At 47.2% G+C, this 16146-nt stretch overlaps 1 protein-coding gene across 6 annotated transcripts in view; it reads left to right on the forward strand.

The window, feature by feature from the left end:
- Positions 1-16146, forward strand: part of lama5 (laminin, alpha 5) — a 237792-nt gene that overhangs the window by 176406 nt on the left and 45240 nt on the right. For all 6 annotated transcript variants that reach the window (XM_085923196.1, XM_085923214.1, XM_085923231.1 and 3 more), the window contains 2 exons: positions 6672-6854; positions 15104-15246. In XM_085923196.1, the coding sequence (XP_085779322.1) occupies positions 6672-6854; positions 15104-15246 (326 nt within the window). The remainder of the gene's footprint in view (positions 1-6671; positions 6855-15103; positions 15247-16146) is intronic.

Consider the following 16146-nt stretch of genomic DNA (forward strand, 5'->3'; position numbering starts at 1 on the left):
TCAAAAAATTGCAAAAAGAGACAAAAAGTTTAAAATGCTATTTGGTGGAATAGGTCGAGTGATCAATTGTTCTAAAAATCTGAATTCTGTTTGAGAAGATAGGCTAGCCTAAAGAAGGGAGAGGATGACGCCTTAAAAATGGCTTCTTCCTGCTGCACCAAGGTTTCCATCTCCTTGCCTATCTGTAAGCTTAAAATTTGACAAAGTCCAATTCGAAGACTCTAGAAATTCATTTTCGCGGATTTTGGTCTCATCTCAAAAAGAATGAAAAATCTATCTTCGTATAAAGGCGTTCTTTGCTCCGGGCAGCAGCAGCAGGGCCATCGCCCTGACGAGGAAGAAAAGCGCTGCTCTCGTTTGGAACGAACCTTTTATACCTTGCCGTACGTTAAGTCACGTACCAGTTTTTCCATCCGGTCATATATTGTCCTCATATGACTCATGCTTCGAAAATAGACTGCAGGTGCATCCTGTCTGACTTCAACTGGATGAGGTGACCTCCAGGTCTGGTGTGCATGCTTCTAAAATAGACTGCAGGTGCATATTGTCTGACCTCAACCGAATGAGGTGACCTCCGGGTCCGGTGTGCATGCGTCATTGCAGTTTTGATTTCCATGCAGTATCCTGTACCGTATTGGCCCGAATATAAGACAACCCTGATTATAAGACAACCCCTCTTTTTCAAGACTCAAGTTTGAAGAGAGAGTTTTTGAACACAAAATCAAATTTTTATACAGAAAATAATTACAGTAAATCTGAAACAAATGATTACAACAATATATTTGAGAGAAAAAGCATGTTATTTTGCCTCATTCAAATCATGCAAAAACTGTCTATCACATCTTAATATCTGAACTTCTGGTTTTTATTATACTGTGATTATATTATACTGTATAATTACTGTGATAAAACAACAAAATTGCAATAACTGCATTAACCATCAAAGTGAAGTCTAACTGTAACTGTAGTCTTGAAACCTTCACCGTCGGGTCGCGGGGGCAGCAGCTTTAGGAGGGACTCCCAGACGTCCCTCTCCCCAGCCACTTCCTCCAGCTTATCCCGGGGGATCCCAAGGCGTTCCCAGGCCAGCCGAGAGACGTAGTCTCTCCAGCGCGTCCTGGGTCGTCCCCGGGGTCTCCTACCGGTGGGACATGCCCGGAACACCTCCCCAGGGAGGCGTCCAGGAGGCATCCTGATGAGATGCCCGAGCCACCTCATCTGGCTCCTCTCAACGTCGAGGAGCAGCGGCTCTACTCAGAGTCTATCCCGGATGACCGAGCTTCTCACCCTATCTCTAAGGGAGAGCCCGGACACCCTGCGGAGGAAACTCATTTCGGCCGCTTGTATCCTGGATCTCGTTCTTTCGGTCACGACCCATAGCTCGTGACCATAGGTGAGGGTAGGAGCGTAGATCGACCGGTAAATCGAGAGCTTTGCCATTTGGCTCAGCTCTCTCTTCACCACGACGGACCGGTACAGAGTCCGCATTACTGCCGACGCTGCACCGATCCGCCTGTCGATCTCACGCTCTATCTTGCCCTCACTCGTGAACAAGACCCCAAGATACTTGAACTCCTCCACTTGGGGCAGGATCTCATCCCCGATCCGGAGAGGGCATTCCACCCTTTTCCGACCGAGGACCATGGACTCGGATTTGGAGGTGCTGACCCTCATCCCGACCGCTTCACACTCGGCTGCGCTCCAGTGAGAGCTGGAGATCACGGACTGAAGAAGCCAACAGCACCACGTCAGCTGCAAAAAGCAGTGACGCGATGCTGAGGTCCCCAAACCGGACCCCCTCAACGCCTCGGCTGCGCCTAGAAATTCTGTCCATAAAAATTATGAACAGAATCGGTGACAAAGGGCAGCCTTGGCGGAGTCCAACCCTCACTGGGAACGAATCCGACTTACTGCCGGAAATGCGAACCAAACTTTGGCATCGGTGATACAGGGACCGAACCGCCCTTATCAGTTGGCTCGGCACCCCGTACTCCCGAAGCACCCCCCAGAGAACCTCCCGAGGGACACGGTCGAACGCCTTCTCCAAGTCCACAAAACACATATGGACTGGTTGGGCGAACTCCCATGCACCCTCGAGGATCCTGCCGAGGGTGTAGAGCTGGTCCACTGTTCCACGGCCAGGACGAAAGCCACACTGCTCCTCCTGAATCCGAGGTTCGACCTCCCGACGGAACCTCCTCTCCAGCACCCCTGAATAGACCTTACCAGGGAGGCTGAGGAGTGTGATTCCCCTGTAATTGGAACACACCCTCCAGTCCCCCTTCTTAAAGAGGGTAACCACCACCCCAGTCTGCCAATTCAGAGGCACCGTTCCCGATGTCCACGCAATGCTGTAGAGGCGTGTCAGCCAAGACAGCCCCACAACATCCAGAGCCTTTAAGAACTCCGGGCGGATCTCATCCACCCCCGGGGCCTTGCCACCGAGGAGTTTTTTAACTACCTCAGTGACTTCGACCTCCGAGATTGGAGAGTCCCCCTCAGAGCCCTCAGGCCCTGCTTCCACAAAGGAAGGCGTGTTGGTGGAATTGAGGAGGTCTTCGAAGTATTCCCCCCACCGACTCACGACATCCCGAGTCGAGGTCAGCAGCACACCATCTCCACTGTAAACAGTGTTGACCGTGCACTGCTTCCCCCTCCTGAGACGCCGGATGGTGGACCAGAATTTCCTCGAAGCCGTCCAGAAGTCATTCTCCATGGCCTCGCCAAACTCCTCCCACGCCCGAGTTTTTGCCTCAGCAACCGCCGAAGCTGCGTTCCGCTTGGCCATCCGGTACCTGTCAGCTGCCTCCCGAGTCCCGCAGGCCAAAAAGGCCCTATAGGACTCCTTCTTCAGCTTGACGGCATCCCTTACCGCCGGTGTCCACCAGCGGGTTCGGGGATTGCCGCCACGACAGGCACCAACAACCTTACAGCCACAGCTCCGGTCGGCTGCCTCAACAATGGAGGCGCGGAACAAGGTCCACTCGGACTCAATGTCCCCCGCCTCCCCCGGGACGTCGGAAAAGCTCTGCCGGAGGTGGGAGTTGAAGCTCTTCCTGACAGGGGATTCTGCCAGACGTTCCCAGCAGACCCTCACAGAGCGTTTGGGTCTGCCAGGTCGGACCGGCATCTTCCCCCACCATCGGAGCCAACCCACCACCAGGTGGTGATCAGTTGACAGCTCCGCCCCTCTCTTCACCCGAGTGTCCAAAACATGCGGCCGCAAATCCGATGACACGACTACAAGGTCGATCAACGAACTGTGGCCTAGGGTGTCCTGGTGCCAATTGCACACATGGACACCCTTGTGCTTGAACATGGTGTTCATTATAGAAAATCCGTGTCGAGCACAGAAGTCCAATAATAGAACACCGCTCGGGTTCAGATCGGGGGGGCCGTTCCTCCCAATCACGCCCTTCCAGGTCTCACTGTCATTGCCCACGTGAGCATTGAAGTCACCCAGTAGAATGATGGAGTCCCCAGAAGGAGCGCTCTCCAGCACTTCCTCCAGGGACTCTAAGAAGGGTGGGTACTCTGAGCTGCCGTTGGGTGCATAGACACAAACAACAGTCAGGACCCGTCCCCCCACCCGAAGGCTGAGGGAGGCTACCCTCTCGCTCACCGGGGTGAACCCCAATGTGCAGGCGCCCAGCCGGGGGGCAATAAGTATGCCCACACCTGCTCGACGCCTCTCACCGTGGGCAACTCCAGAGTGGAAGAGAGTCCAGCCCCTCTCGAGAGGGCTTGTACCAGAGCCCAAACTATGTGTGGAGGCAAGTCCGACTATGTCTAGTCGGAACCTTTCTGCCTCACACACCAGCTCGGGCTCCTTTCCAGCCAGAGAGGTGACATTCCATGTCCCTAGAGCCAGCCTCTGCAGTCGGGGATCGGACCGCCTTGAAACAAATCTCAAAAAGGAAAAACATTGCAATCAAATAATGCAAACTGCTGCCGCTATTGTTGGGGAGCCTGAGCCATGACTCTGATGGTTATGCTCTTTTCGCACCCGTGTGTTGGTCAGAATACATGAGGTAAAATGTGGTTCAGTTTTGATTGCTTTACTGAATTATTTGGCAAAAACGTAACAGGCACTGTGGCTCTTAGGGGCATACAGGCAAACTGGCACACGTTTGGTCGTAAGGACGTGAGAGCAGGTGTGTGTAGTGTACATGGGTGAGTCTTTGGGTGTGTGAATCTGATTCTTGTGTGTGTGATTATTGTATGAAGTATGTGACGGGGGGGTGTGGTGTGTGTTTGTGTGTGGGGGGGTGTTCTGCAACAGACAGAAATGCAGCACGTAAGTCAACGCTCAACTTCTAACGTCACAAAACTAGTAGACGGCACACATTACATAACTAATTGTGTGTAACGGTTCCGCTATACTAAATAACCATAAATGAAATACTCTCAGCAACACACCAAACATAAGTCATCGAGACAACAAAATACATTTGCTGGCGACCGTTAGTCGCCGTGCCGCTGCATAACGGCTACTCGTACGATGCGAGGCAAACTTAAAGTAGCGCGCCAAAGCTATCAATCAAACGCCGCCCACTGGAAACAAACCGAGATCAGATAAATGGCACAACAGTAGACAGTTATAACAATGAAATGTATATACTCACTTTGTGTCAAAGACACACGATCACAGCAACATACTCAGTCGATACCAGCAACCTTTAACTTTCCACTGCGCACAAGCTCCAACAATCGCAATAAGTTGAGGTAACTCACACGAGACTTAAGGCGTGGTGATGTAACTTTCCAACATTTTAACATTAACAATTCTAACAGATATTTTTATTTTTATTCTTTGTGACAGGGGTTCGCTTTGGCCTGGGGAGTTAAGTTCAGCATTCGCTTTAAATATATCTGGCGCCATCTAGCGTTGTGAATGGTAATAATGTCTAGACCCCGAATGTAAGACCACCCCCACTTTTGCAGTCTTATATCAATGCAAAAAACTTTGTCTTATATTCGGGCCAATACGGTATTTGATTTAGAATAGACCGCAGCTGCATCTCCGACCTTGGCGTCAAGGTGACCTCTGGGTCAGGCTCATGAGTCATCCGCAGTTTTCCATCTAGTAGTATCACAATTAACTTTACATCCTGCTTGGGCCTGAACCAGATGAGGTGACCTCCGGGTCAGGCTCATGCATCTGACCCAAGCCTTCCACCAAGTAATATCACTATTAACGTTATATCCTGCCTGAGCCTCAACCGGATGAGATGATCTCTGGGTCAGGCTCATGTGTGGGACCCAAGCCTTCCACCAATTAGTCATCCCTTTCTGTCTCTTTGTCCTCACTCAACCCTCAATACATTAATGTGTAAATGGAACAACAATGTTAAATACATGTTCGATATTGATAAAACATTGCAAGACCAATAATAACACATACATCTTGTCTCGTAATCATCAACATAACACATAGCCATACTATGATCATGGGCACTCCTTACTTTAACATATGTTATTGTATTGCTTAAACCGTGACAAATTATATTATAGTGAAGCAAATTAATATGAATTAATCCAAAATTGTGTGTTGGTATGCATAATTCAGGTCCTGTTTGTCTAGTCACTAACAATTTAGCTATTGATCTCTAGTTCCCATCAGGTCACCCCTATGTCAAGTTTTAACACCATCTTCTGGTGAAATTTGGATTTACTACATGTCTTAGGAGAGCTAATTAGCCTGGGCCAAATCCAATATCCAATTATGCACCATCTTGTACCACCATGCCACTTACGAAGCTAAATGAGTAGCACATAAACCTTAGCGCTAGTGATTTAATTTCTGTGACAAATTTAAAAACGTTTCATAAGTAGTCGGGCTATTTGATCTTTATGACTGCTTTTTTACAGTATTACGGATAGCTAGATGGATGATTTGGAAAGAGAGAAGTTCGCGGAAGCACCTCATCTACACAGGCACTCAAGTCAAAGAATGTGGCCGGACACAGCAGTAGAATAAGTGGCTGCTTTATTTTCTCTTCCATCCAATTCGCATAGTATCAAAACGACTTATTCAGTCTGCCTGATATTGTCATCTGCGTATTGGTTATCTTTTAATAAAAGTGTCAACAGACTTCGATCTATGGGGAACGTTCACAATGACGAACGGCAAACGGAGCCGTAGCTGCCCAACAACATGCATGACACAAATTAACGTGACAAAGAACCTTTGGCTGACTAAAACCATGCCTTTCTAAAAAAAATAATAATAAAAAACTTTCTGTGGAACGCGCTTTCGGGGTTAACAAAATTCCCAAATTCAGGACCCCAAAGTCCGCATAAAATCGAGCTTTAGCTGTTTTATTGTTCTCGCCTTTGCCTTGTCCACAGGCAGTCACTCGCATAATTTCTTTGGCACATAAATATGGTATTGGGAGGGGGCGGTAGCTGGATACAACCCAGTTGTAGATTCATCATCCGCCCATTGCATTAGGATCAAGTGTAAAAACAAAAAAGGCGTCACCTCGGCTGTATCTAGGAGCTGTTACAGCGTTCTTATGTGAGATCTCTGAGAACTTGAACATCCCTTGATTCTCGTGAACGTACACAACCAAGGGCGAGTGAAAAATCTATATATTAGCAGCATCAGAAGTGCGAAGCATCTTATAGTCTGGAAAGTACACACATGTTCACTTCTGTGTGCCCTGCAGACATCACTCAGGACATTGACATTGCCAAGCTAGCAATTCATCAGGCCAGTGCATCTGCTTCACATGTCAAAGACGTCCTACGTCCATTCAGAGAGCACCTGGACCAATGGAAGCAGACATACAGTGATGCCAACACCACCACCAAGGATGTCAATGAGGCACTGTTGGAGGCCAACAAGACGGGTAGGAGCACTCACACCGCACAGAATAAAGATGTAAAAAGTGCTACTTTCAAGTTACTCTCACTGGTCCAACCTGATTTTGGGGAAGTTTTGAAACAAAAGTTTCCATTGAAAAATAAAAATGTGTAAGAATCACTCTGGTGCTAGAATCAAAACTGCCACATTCTACTGTATTCATAACTGAATGCACATAGATTAATCACATAGTGACTAAGTCACATAGTTACTGAATTTGGGCGTGCAGCTATAGAATATTTTATTATTCGAGTATTGTACTGAAAAGAAGTCCACCCCCATTTGGTGGAAAACTCTCAAATCCGCACTTATCAAACATAAGCGACCGGCTCTCTGTTTAAAGGGTTAAAGCACTCCGTTGTCCCCGCTGCTCTAACGCGGCTCTCATGGGCAGACAAGAGTAAAATATACCGGGGGTGAAAATATTCGTCCGAGTGCTAACTGCCTCTAAGAAATTAATTGTGAAGGAATCAATTTAATGTTTTCAGGACGCGTATCCCTCTAAAGTCAAGCGATGCTCATCTAGAGTAACTAGGGTCGAGACACGGTGTCAGGATGACCACGCCCTTTTTACGGCTGTCTTCCTAAATGGTTTGGGGCTCTTGTTAAATCTTGGCTATATTAAGATGTCTGTTAAGACCGCGGAGATTCGTTAATTTACACTAGCGCACACCTACACGTAGCTGAGGTTAAGATAACTATTTTGAACCAGATCTGACAATTCCTGATGGTAAGCCGCCGCCCAGCTCACTCTGCACCCGACTTCCTTGGCCCCTCCCACAGGTGGTGAGCCCATGGGAAGGGGGCCCCACCTTTTCTTTTTGGGCTGTGCCTGGCCGGGCCCCATGGGCGAAGGCCCGGCCACCAGGCGCTCGCCTTCGACCACCACCTCCAGGCCTGGCTCCAGAGGGGGGGCCCGGTGACCCGCGTCCGGGCAAGGGAAAACAACGTCCATTTTTGTTTTTTCATCATAAGGGGCTTGTGACAGTGGCCGCTGAACTTTAGAAAATATTTATAAATTCCTCATGTACTTTCCAAAATTTAAGCGCACCTCAGTGCGCACAAAATGTATGTATAATTGTATGCAGACACTGCTCGCCACTGGCGGAGTTTGTGATCATTAAGTGCCGTCCTTTTTACCTACCAAGGGAGTTTACTGCGATTCTGCTTGTCGCGGTCTACATCCCACCTTCCAACGTTGGAAGTGACAGGATCACGGCCCTTAGTGAACTGTATCAGGCCGTCAGTGATCAGCAGACGGCGCGCCCTGACGGTTTCATCATCTTTGCTGGTGATTTTCATCATGCTGACCTGAAGTCTGTCTTCCCAAAGCTTCACCAGCATGTTAATTTTCCAACACGTGGTGACAGCTTCCTGGACCTGGTCTACACTGCACATAAAGGAGCTTTCAAGGCCACCCCCCTCCCCCACATCGGACTTTCTGACCACGTCACTGTTCTGCTTACGCCCGCGTAGAGACAGAGAGTGAGAACTTCCAAGCCGGTTCGCAAACGAGTTAGAGTGTGGCCTGAGGGGGCCTCTGATGCTCTTCGAGACTGTTTTGGCACTACAGACTGGGACATGTTGAAGCGGGCAGCCACTTGCAACAATCGGACAGACATTGAGGAGTATGCTGACTCTGTGACGTCTTACATTGCAAAGTGCATTGATGATGTGACCCTCACAAAGTACGTCGTCACTCGGGCTAACTGGAAGCTATGGCTAACAGGGGCTGTCCTCGGGCTGCTGAGGGCCAGAGACAAAGCCTACAGGGCTGGGGATGAAGCGGGCATGAGATCAGCTAGGGCGAGACTGTCCCGGGGCATCAAGGATGCGAAAAAGGCATTCTCTTCCAAGATTACTGCCCACTTCAAAGACAGCAGGGATGCTCGGGGCCTGTGGCGAGGCATTCAGACCATCACGGACTACAAGGCGCAGAGCTGTGAGGGCGATGTCACTCTGCTCAACGAAGTGAACCGCTTCTTTGCTTGCTTCGACGCTCAGAACGACACTTGCCCGCTGAAGACCCCTCCCCCTCCGGACGAGCAGCCCCTGTGCCTCTCTGCCGTTAGCGTGAGGAGGACGCTTGCCGCTATCAACACCCGTAAGGCGGCGGGCCCGGACAACATCCCGGGACAGGCGCTGAAGGACTGCGCTGAGGAGCTGATGAATGTCTTCACGGACATCTTTAACATTTCCCTGCAGCAGGCCGTTGTCCCGTCATGCGTCAAGGCTGCCACCATCATACCTGTGCCGAAAAATCCTGCTTTTTCCTGCTTCAATGACTACCGCCCTGTGGCACTGACCCCCATCGTCATGAAGTGCTTTGAGTGGCTTGTCTTGGCGCACGTCAGATCTGTTCTTCCCCCCACCATAGACCCCTTCCAGTTTGCCTTCCGACCCAATCGGTCCTCTGAGGCTGCCATCTGCTCTGCCCTCCACTCTGCCCTCACCGACTTGGAGAACAGGGACTCATATGTGAGATTGCTGTTTGTGGACTTCAGTTCTACACTCAACACCATTGTTGCACAGCGTCTCATTTGCAAACTCGACAAGCTGGGCCTCAGTACCTCCCTTTGCAACTGGCTACGTGTGTACGTGTGTAGTACGTGTGGGCGACAATGTCTCCGGCAGCATCACGCTAAGCACGGGGCCCCTCAAGGCTGCGTGCTCAGTCAGCTGCTCTTCACCCTGCTGACGCATGACTGCACTGCGACCTACAGCAGCAACCGCGTGCTGAAATATGCCGACGACACGACTGTGGTGGGTCTCATCACCGGTGGCGACGAGGCTCAATACAGCTCGGAGGTCGACCTTTTGGCCGCGTGGTGCAGGGACAACAACCTTCTGCTGAACGTCAACAAGACCAAGGAGATTGTCATTGACTTCTGGAAGGGTCACACCCACCACCTGCCGCTGACCGTCGACGGTGCTGTGGTGGAGAGAGTGAGCAGCACCAGATTCCTGGGGGTGCACATCAGTGGGGACCTCTCCTGGACCACCAACGCTGTCGCTGGCGAAGAAAGCTCAGCGCCGCCTGTACTTTCTGCGGAACCTCAGGCAAGCAAGTGCTCCTCCTGCCATCATGACCACATTCTACCGTGGCACCGTTGAGTGTCCTCTCCAGTTGTATCGCTGTGTGGGGTGGTGGCTGCTCTGAGTACAACATGAAGGCCCTGCAGCGCATAGTGAACATTGACATTTACACCTCCCGTCTTACCCGCAAGGCGGCCACGGTTGTGTGTGATGTGAGTCACCCCGCTCACTCTTTGTTTGAACTTCTGCCCTCTGGGAAGAGGTACAGATGCCTGCGCTCCCGCACCACCAGACTCAAAAACAGTCTAGACACACACACACACACACACACACACACACACACACACACACACTTGTACACAAGCAATAAAATGTCATATTTACCAGAATTAACCAATCTCATGTCATATGAAACTGAAGTCAGCACACATGGCAACACCTAATAGTGCCTGAAAAAGTTCAGATGTGCTAGTCTGATTTTTTTTGCTTTTGAGTCGAAACTGAAGTTGTTTTTTTGTTTTTTTTGCCAAACTGAATTTTCAAAATTACCCCCACTTTAACCGTGACGTCAGTTTCAGTTGAACTTTACGTTCTACAGTGGATTTAAAAAGTATTTTCGTGGTTCATTGTGGTTTCATTTGTTGTTTTGGAATTGAATGACAAAACAAAATCAATGCTGCGGCAGAATTGAGGAGCACATTTTTAATCTCTCACTGACTGCCAACAAGTGAGTGAAAGCACAAGTGAATAAAGACAATATTACATTCCGAACTGCATGCCCTCTGGGTGAGAGACCTCAAGTCAAGTCAAGTCAAGTTTATTTGTATAGCCCTAAATCACAAGCAGTCTCAAAGGGCTTCACATAGACAAACAATTGACAATTATTCTCAAAGCATCCCCTGATCTCGAGCTCCCAAAAGGGCAAGGAAAAAAAAAAAAAAAAAGATTACAAGATTACAACAGTTCCGCGGATCTGCCATTGATAACGGCATACATAATTGGGTGTCATCCGCGTAACATTGAAAACTAATATTATATTTACATATTATGTCCCCAAGCGGAATTAATAGAATATATAAAAATATTAAATAGAATTGGTCCTAGTACCGATCCCTGTGGGACACCACACGTAACCTTATAGAGCTCAGAGGACATATTGCCATGGACCACTCGGTGTGTCCTGTCTAATAGATATGAGTGAAACCAGCATAGTGCTGACCCTGAAATACCAACACAACTTTTATGACGCTCTAATAAAATATCAAAGTCTACAGTGTTGAAGGCAGCACTAAGATCGAGTAGTAACAATACCGATGAAGTGTTTGAATCCATAGCTATGAGTAGATCATTAGTCACTTTAGCAAGTGCCGTCTCGGTGGAATGATTAGCTCTAAAACCAGACTGAAAAGATTCAAATCGATTATTAGCGACCATGTAATCAATAAGCTGCTGCACTACTACTTTTTGAAGAAGTTTTGCTATGAATGGGAGATTTGAAACTGGCCTATAATTACTGAGACAGTCCGGGTCAAGATTTGGTCGCTTAAGTAGCGGTTTAATGATAGCAGTTTTAAAGGCTGTTGGTACTATCCCAGAGGAGACAGACAGATCAATTATATTTAAGACGGACGGTCCTAAGATTTGAAATAATTCTTTAAATAGTTTGGCTGGAAGCGGGTCGAGTAAACATGTTGTTTGTTTAGCCGCGCTAACTAATTGTGTAAGCCTTTCGAGGGATACGGTTTTAAAATTTGAAAGGGTTATTGCATGATCGTCAGCGCCGGTAATTGGCGGTCTCGACTGAGCGATCGGAATGGTCATCTTGATCTCATCCCTAATGGATTCAATCTTTCGAGCAAAGAATTTCATGAACTCGTCAGCTGAGTGAAAGGAGCTATCGGGGGTCGGCTGGCGTAGTAGTAGTGTCAGCTTTGCCACTGTATCAAATAGGTATTTAGGATTGTTTTTATTGAGATTAATGAATTGCGAAAAATAACGAGTTTTTGCTAAGATAAGCGCATCTTTATATTTCAGGAGGCTGTCGCGCCATGCCTGATGGAAAACTTCAAGTTTGGTTAAACGCCATTTGCGTTCATGCTTTCTACATAATTGCTTAAGCGTACGTGTTTCATCCGTGAACCACGGAGTAGGCAATCTACGGCGAGTTTTCAGACGTAGTGGCGCCACAGAGTCGATGGCATTTAACAATGCAGCATTGAATTAATTTGTTAGATTCTCAATAGAGCCGGTATATGGGGGGGAATACGGCAGTTGCTGGTAGCAGTTGCTCAGATAGCGCAGTTGCAGTCATGGAGTTAATATTACGACTGCTATAATTCTGATTGCTCTCTTGTCTTTGACTAAGAACTAAAATTTCAAATTTTCTTAAGTAATGATCAGATAAAACAGTATTGTAGTACTGTTATATTTGAGGTTGCCAGTCCTTGGGATAATACCAGATCTAAGATATTTCCATTTTTATGCGTTGCTGCCTGTACGGCTTGCATAAAACCAAACGTATTAGTTAGAGTCTGAAATGCCGAAGTAAGAGGCTCTGACGGTAAATTCATGTGGATATTGAAATTGCCCATGATTATTATATTATCTCCATTTGTCACTAGATCAGCCACGAATTCTGAAAATTCATCCAGGAAGCCAGAGTAAGCCCCGGGTGGACGGTAAACAACAGCAAGACAAAATGATGGTAAAGCGGTGGAGACAGTCAGAACTTCAAATGTTTTAAATACGTTAATCGAACGAGGTGTAAATCTAAGATCGGAATTTGAGATGAGGGCAACACCCCCACCTTTTTTTCGAGGACGCGCCACATGCGAGCTCACAAAATTTGGAGGCGAGGCCTCATTAAGCGGTAGCAGTTCATTAGGTTTTAACCAGGTCTCGCAAAGACCTAATACATTTAGATTATGTTCCGTGATGAGGTCATTAACGAGAACTGCTTTCGTATGAAGCGATCTAATATTCATAAAACCGAGTTTAAGTGTAATCAGTCGATCAGGGTTTGCATCTATCAAAGGATTTTTAAACGAAATTAAAGTAAGATTGTGTTCTTTAGGCCTGACATCACCTCTCAATTGTTTATTAGCGCGGTGGGATGATACGACCGTAGGAATTTGATAGTAAATAGTTGGTACACATGTAATATTATCTGAAAGATGCACCGTATCATCAGCTATACCGGTCAGGATGGAGCGATTGGATTTGTCTACTACCTTAGTAGAAAGTGTGTTCACATGTACTGTAGCACTATTCAAACTGTGACGCTCTACTCTACACAAGGAGCTATGTGCAGCTGGAAGTCTAGCCTAGCGCTAGTTAACTTTAACTTAACTGACTCCAAACCCATCCTGACAGGTGGTCTAATCACCTGTGCCCCGGCCTGCTCTGAAGTGACCTGTCATGAGTGGCTCAAACAGTAATCTATCTTCCTAGAAAGAGTGAAGGCGCCTTCACGGTTAGGATGAAGGCTGTTCTTCCTCAGCAGGTCGGGGCGGTCCCAGAAGGAGGACCAGTTATCTATAAAATACAGTCCCTGCTTTTTACAGAACCCAGCCATCCATCGATTCAGGGAGACTAATCTACTAAACCTCTCATCAGAGCCTCTCCCAGGCAGGGGGCCAGAGACAAATACTCGATGCCGACTCATCTTTCTGGCGAGATCACAAGTCCTCGCTATGTTTTTCTTTGTGATCACAGATTGCCTCATCCTAACATCATTGGCGCCGACGTGTATCACTATGTCCGAGTAGCTTGTGTTGTTGGAACTACGCTGTTGACTAGTCTTATTGCGAGTCAGCTCCCTAAGATTAGCTTCTGTGTCGGGTGCTCTGCCCCCAGGAATACTCATTACCGTGGCTGGATTTTTAAGCGTGATATTTCGGGTGATGGAGTCACCTATGACCAAGGTGTGAGGGCCAATAGACCGAGATGACTTCAGCCCTTACACTTTCTTGCACCCACTTTGTACTTTGTTGTAGGTGTTTTTTATTAAGCGAGAAGTAGGTCAACTACACGTTACCGGGGGAACACTTTTCCGCTCCGGTCTTTACCCTGGCCCACTGAGCATCTACATCAGGGGTGTCCAAACTCTTTGCACAGCGTGCCAGATTTGGTGAGATGAAAATGTATAGGGGCCGACCATTCGCACCGACATTGTTCGAACCATTACCATTGTAAATGAACTTGTGAATATGTAACCATATCATTTGCTGTCTGCAGATAGGTTGATATTGCAAATGAGAATCTATTGTCAATAGCATTACCAGAAAAGTCAAAGATTGAAATAATAATACATTAAATAGAAATAATAATACATTAAATACGTACAAATGAACAATTGTATGAAAGTTGAATGATTTAAGTTTGTTTTATTATTGTTATTGTTGTATTAATGAGACAGGTGATATTGGTGTTTCGACTACAGTAAACAGGCCAGGTTGCATCATGCCAGATTTTTAATCCAAATTAAATCATCTTCCGTTTTATCTTTTTTATTTCAACTTCATACACAACAAATTACTTCATAATAACAAAATAATAATCCATAGTCTTTTTGTTGTTTGCGATCATTGTGAGTGGGTGGCGCGGATGCGCAGTAGTTTGTGGAGTGAGTACTAAGTAGACAGCTCTCACCAGTAGTCCATGTTTTTGCCTTTCCCTGTGCAGCGTCACTTACAGTGTCTCTGATTTTAGTGACGCCTTAGTCCTTGATGTGTGGACATTTGTCACTGATTATCTTTCAAATGGACACCTGTGTGCGCGTGAACTGAGAAGGGACGGAGGAGACTCGCTCGCAACCAATCATGAGCGCTGGCTCATGTGCACGTTCCCGTTCAGACGAGTTTCATTTCTGTGGCTCGCTCTGGGGCGCACAGGTCCCCGCGACAGTGCCAATGGGCCACATCTTATTGATTTTATGACACAATGCTTCGGGCCACTCTAAATTTAGACGAGGGCCAGAATTTGGACATGACATTATCATGAGTCCTGAAATATTTCTGCAGTTTATGATTTTTTTTTTCCGATAGTTGGTTAATTATAATATATTGATTCATTTTTCTATTTATGTACTGACGTGATGGCTGGCTCACATTTAAAAAATGTATATGCTCAAAATTGGTATGTGTGCTCTACTTAACTGTATTGTGTTTTCTACATGTGGCTAACTCAAATCTACCACAGTGAGCATGCTGGGCGACACTGTCCCGCTCCTCCTGAACAAGCTGGACAAGCTGCACAACCGCTCCGTGCAGATGCCAAACATCTCAGAGAGCATCAACCGTATTCGGCAACTCATCCAGCAAGCGCGTAACGCTGCTAGCAAGGTACTTGCACAATGTCGATGGCTCCTACCATCTCTTTTTTGTTCATATTAAATATTTGGCAATCTTGATGCAGTGGTGCGTCATGACAGGGACGATGTCATATGTGATGATGAGCAAGTACCGTATTGGCCCCAATATAAGACGACCTCGATTATAAGACGACCCCCTCTTTTTCAAGACTTAAGTTTGAAAAAAGACTTTTTGAATATCAAATTTAATTTTAACACAGAAAATAATTACATCTGAAACAAATGATTATAACAATATATTCGAGAGAAATAAAATCATGCAAAAACTGTCTATCACATCTTAATATCTGAACATTTAAATATGTAAACTATACATTTTCTGTGTGGAGACCACTGTACCCTCCAAGTTGGCCCGGTGTTTTCCCAACAACAAACCCTGGGTGTCCTCCGAGATAAAGGCTCTGCTTAATGAGAAAAAGAGACCCTTTGTTTCCGGCGACGTGGTAGAGCTGCATAGAGTCCAGAAGGAAATCCAGCTGAGGATCAGGAAGGGGAAGGAGAACTATGGGAGGAGGGTGGAGAAGCAAGTGGGGCTTAACAACGCCAGAAACATCTGGAGGGGTCTGCAATTCATCTCGGGCCATGGTAAAGAGGTTGATGGGAAACCAGCTGATGGGGACAAGGACTGGGCGGATGAACTCAATCTGTTCTTCAACAGATTTGATTCCGCCTCCGCCCCGCCCCTTTACCCCGCTCCGCACCTCAGCCTGCCACCTTCAAGCCCCCCCGCCAGCTCACCAACCCCCTCTCACCACCCCGATGTCACTCTTCAGTCTTCACTCCATCACCCCAGTCTTCCAACACCCCCCTCTCCTTTACAGATCTTCAGGTGAGGAGTCACCTCAGAAAGATCAAGGCAGGGAAGGCCCCG

Source organism: Syngnathus leptorhynchus, chromosome 1 (genome assembly GCF_054491065.1).
Source record: "Syngnathus leptorhynchus isolate UIUO chromosome 1, UIUO_Slep, whole genome shotgun sequence".
Lineage (NCBI taxonomy): Eukaryota > Metazoa > Chordata > Actinopteri > Syngnathiformes > Syngnathidae > Syngnathus > Syngnathus leptorhynchus.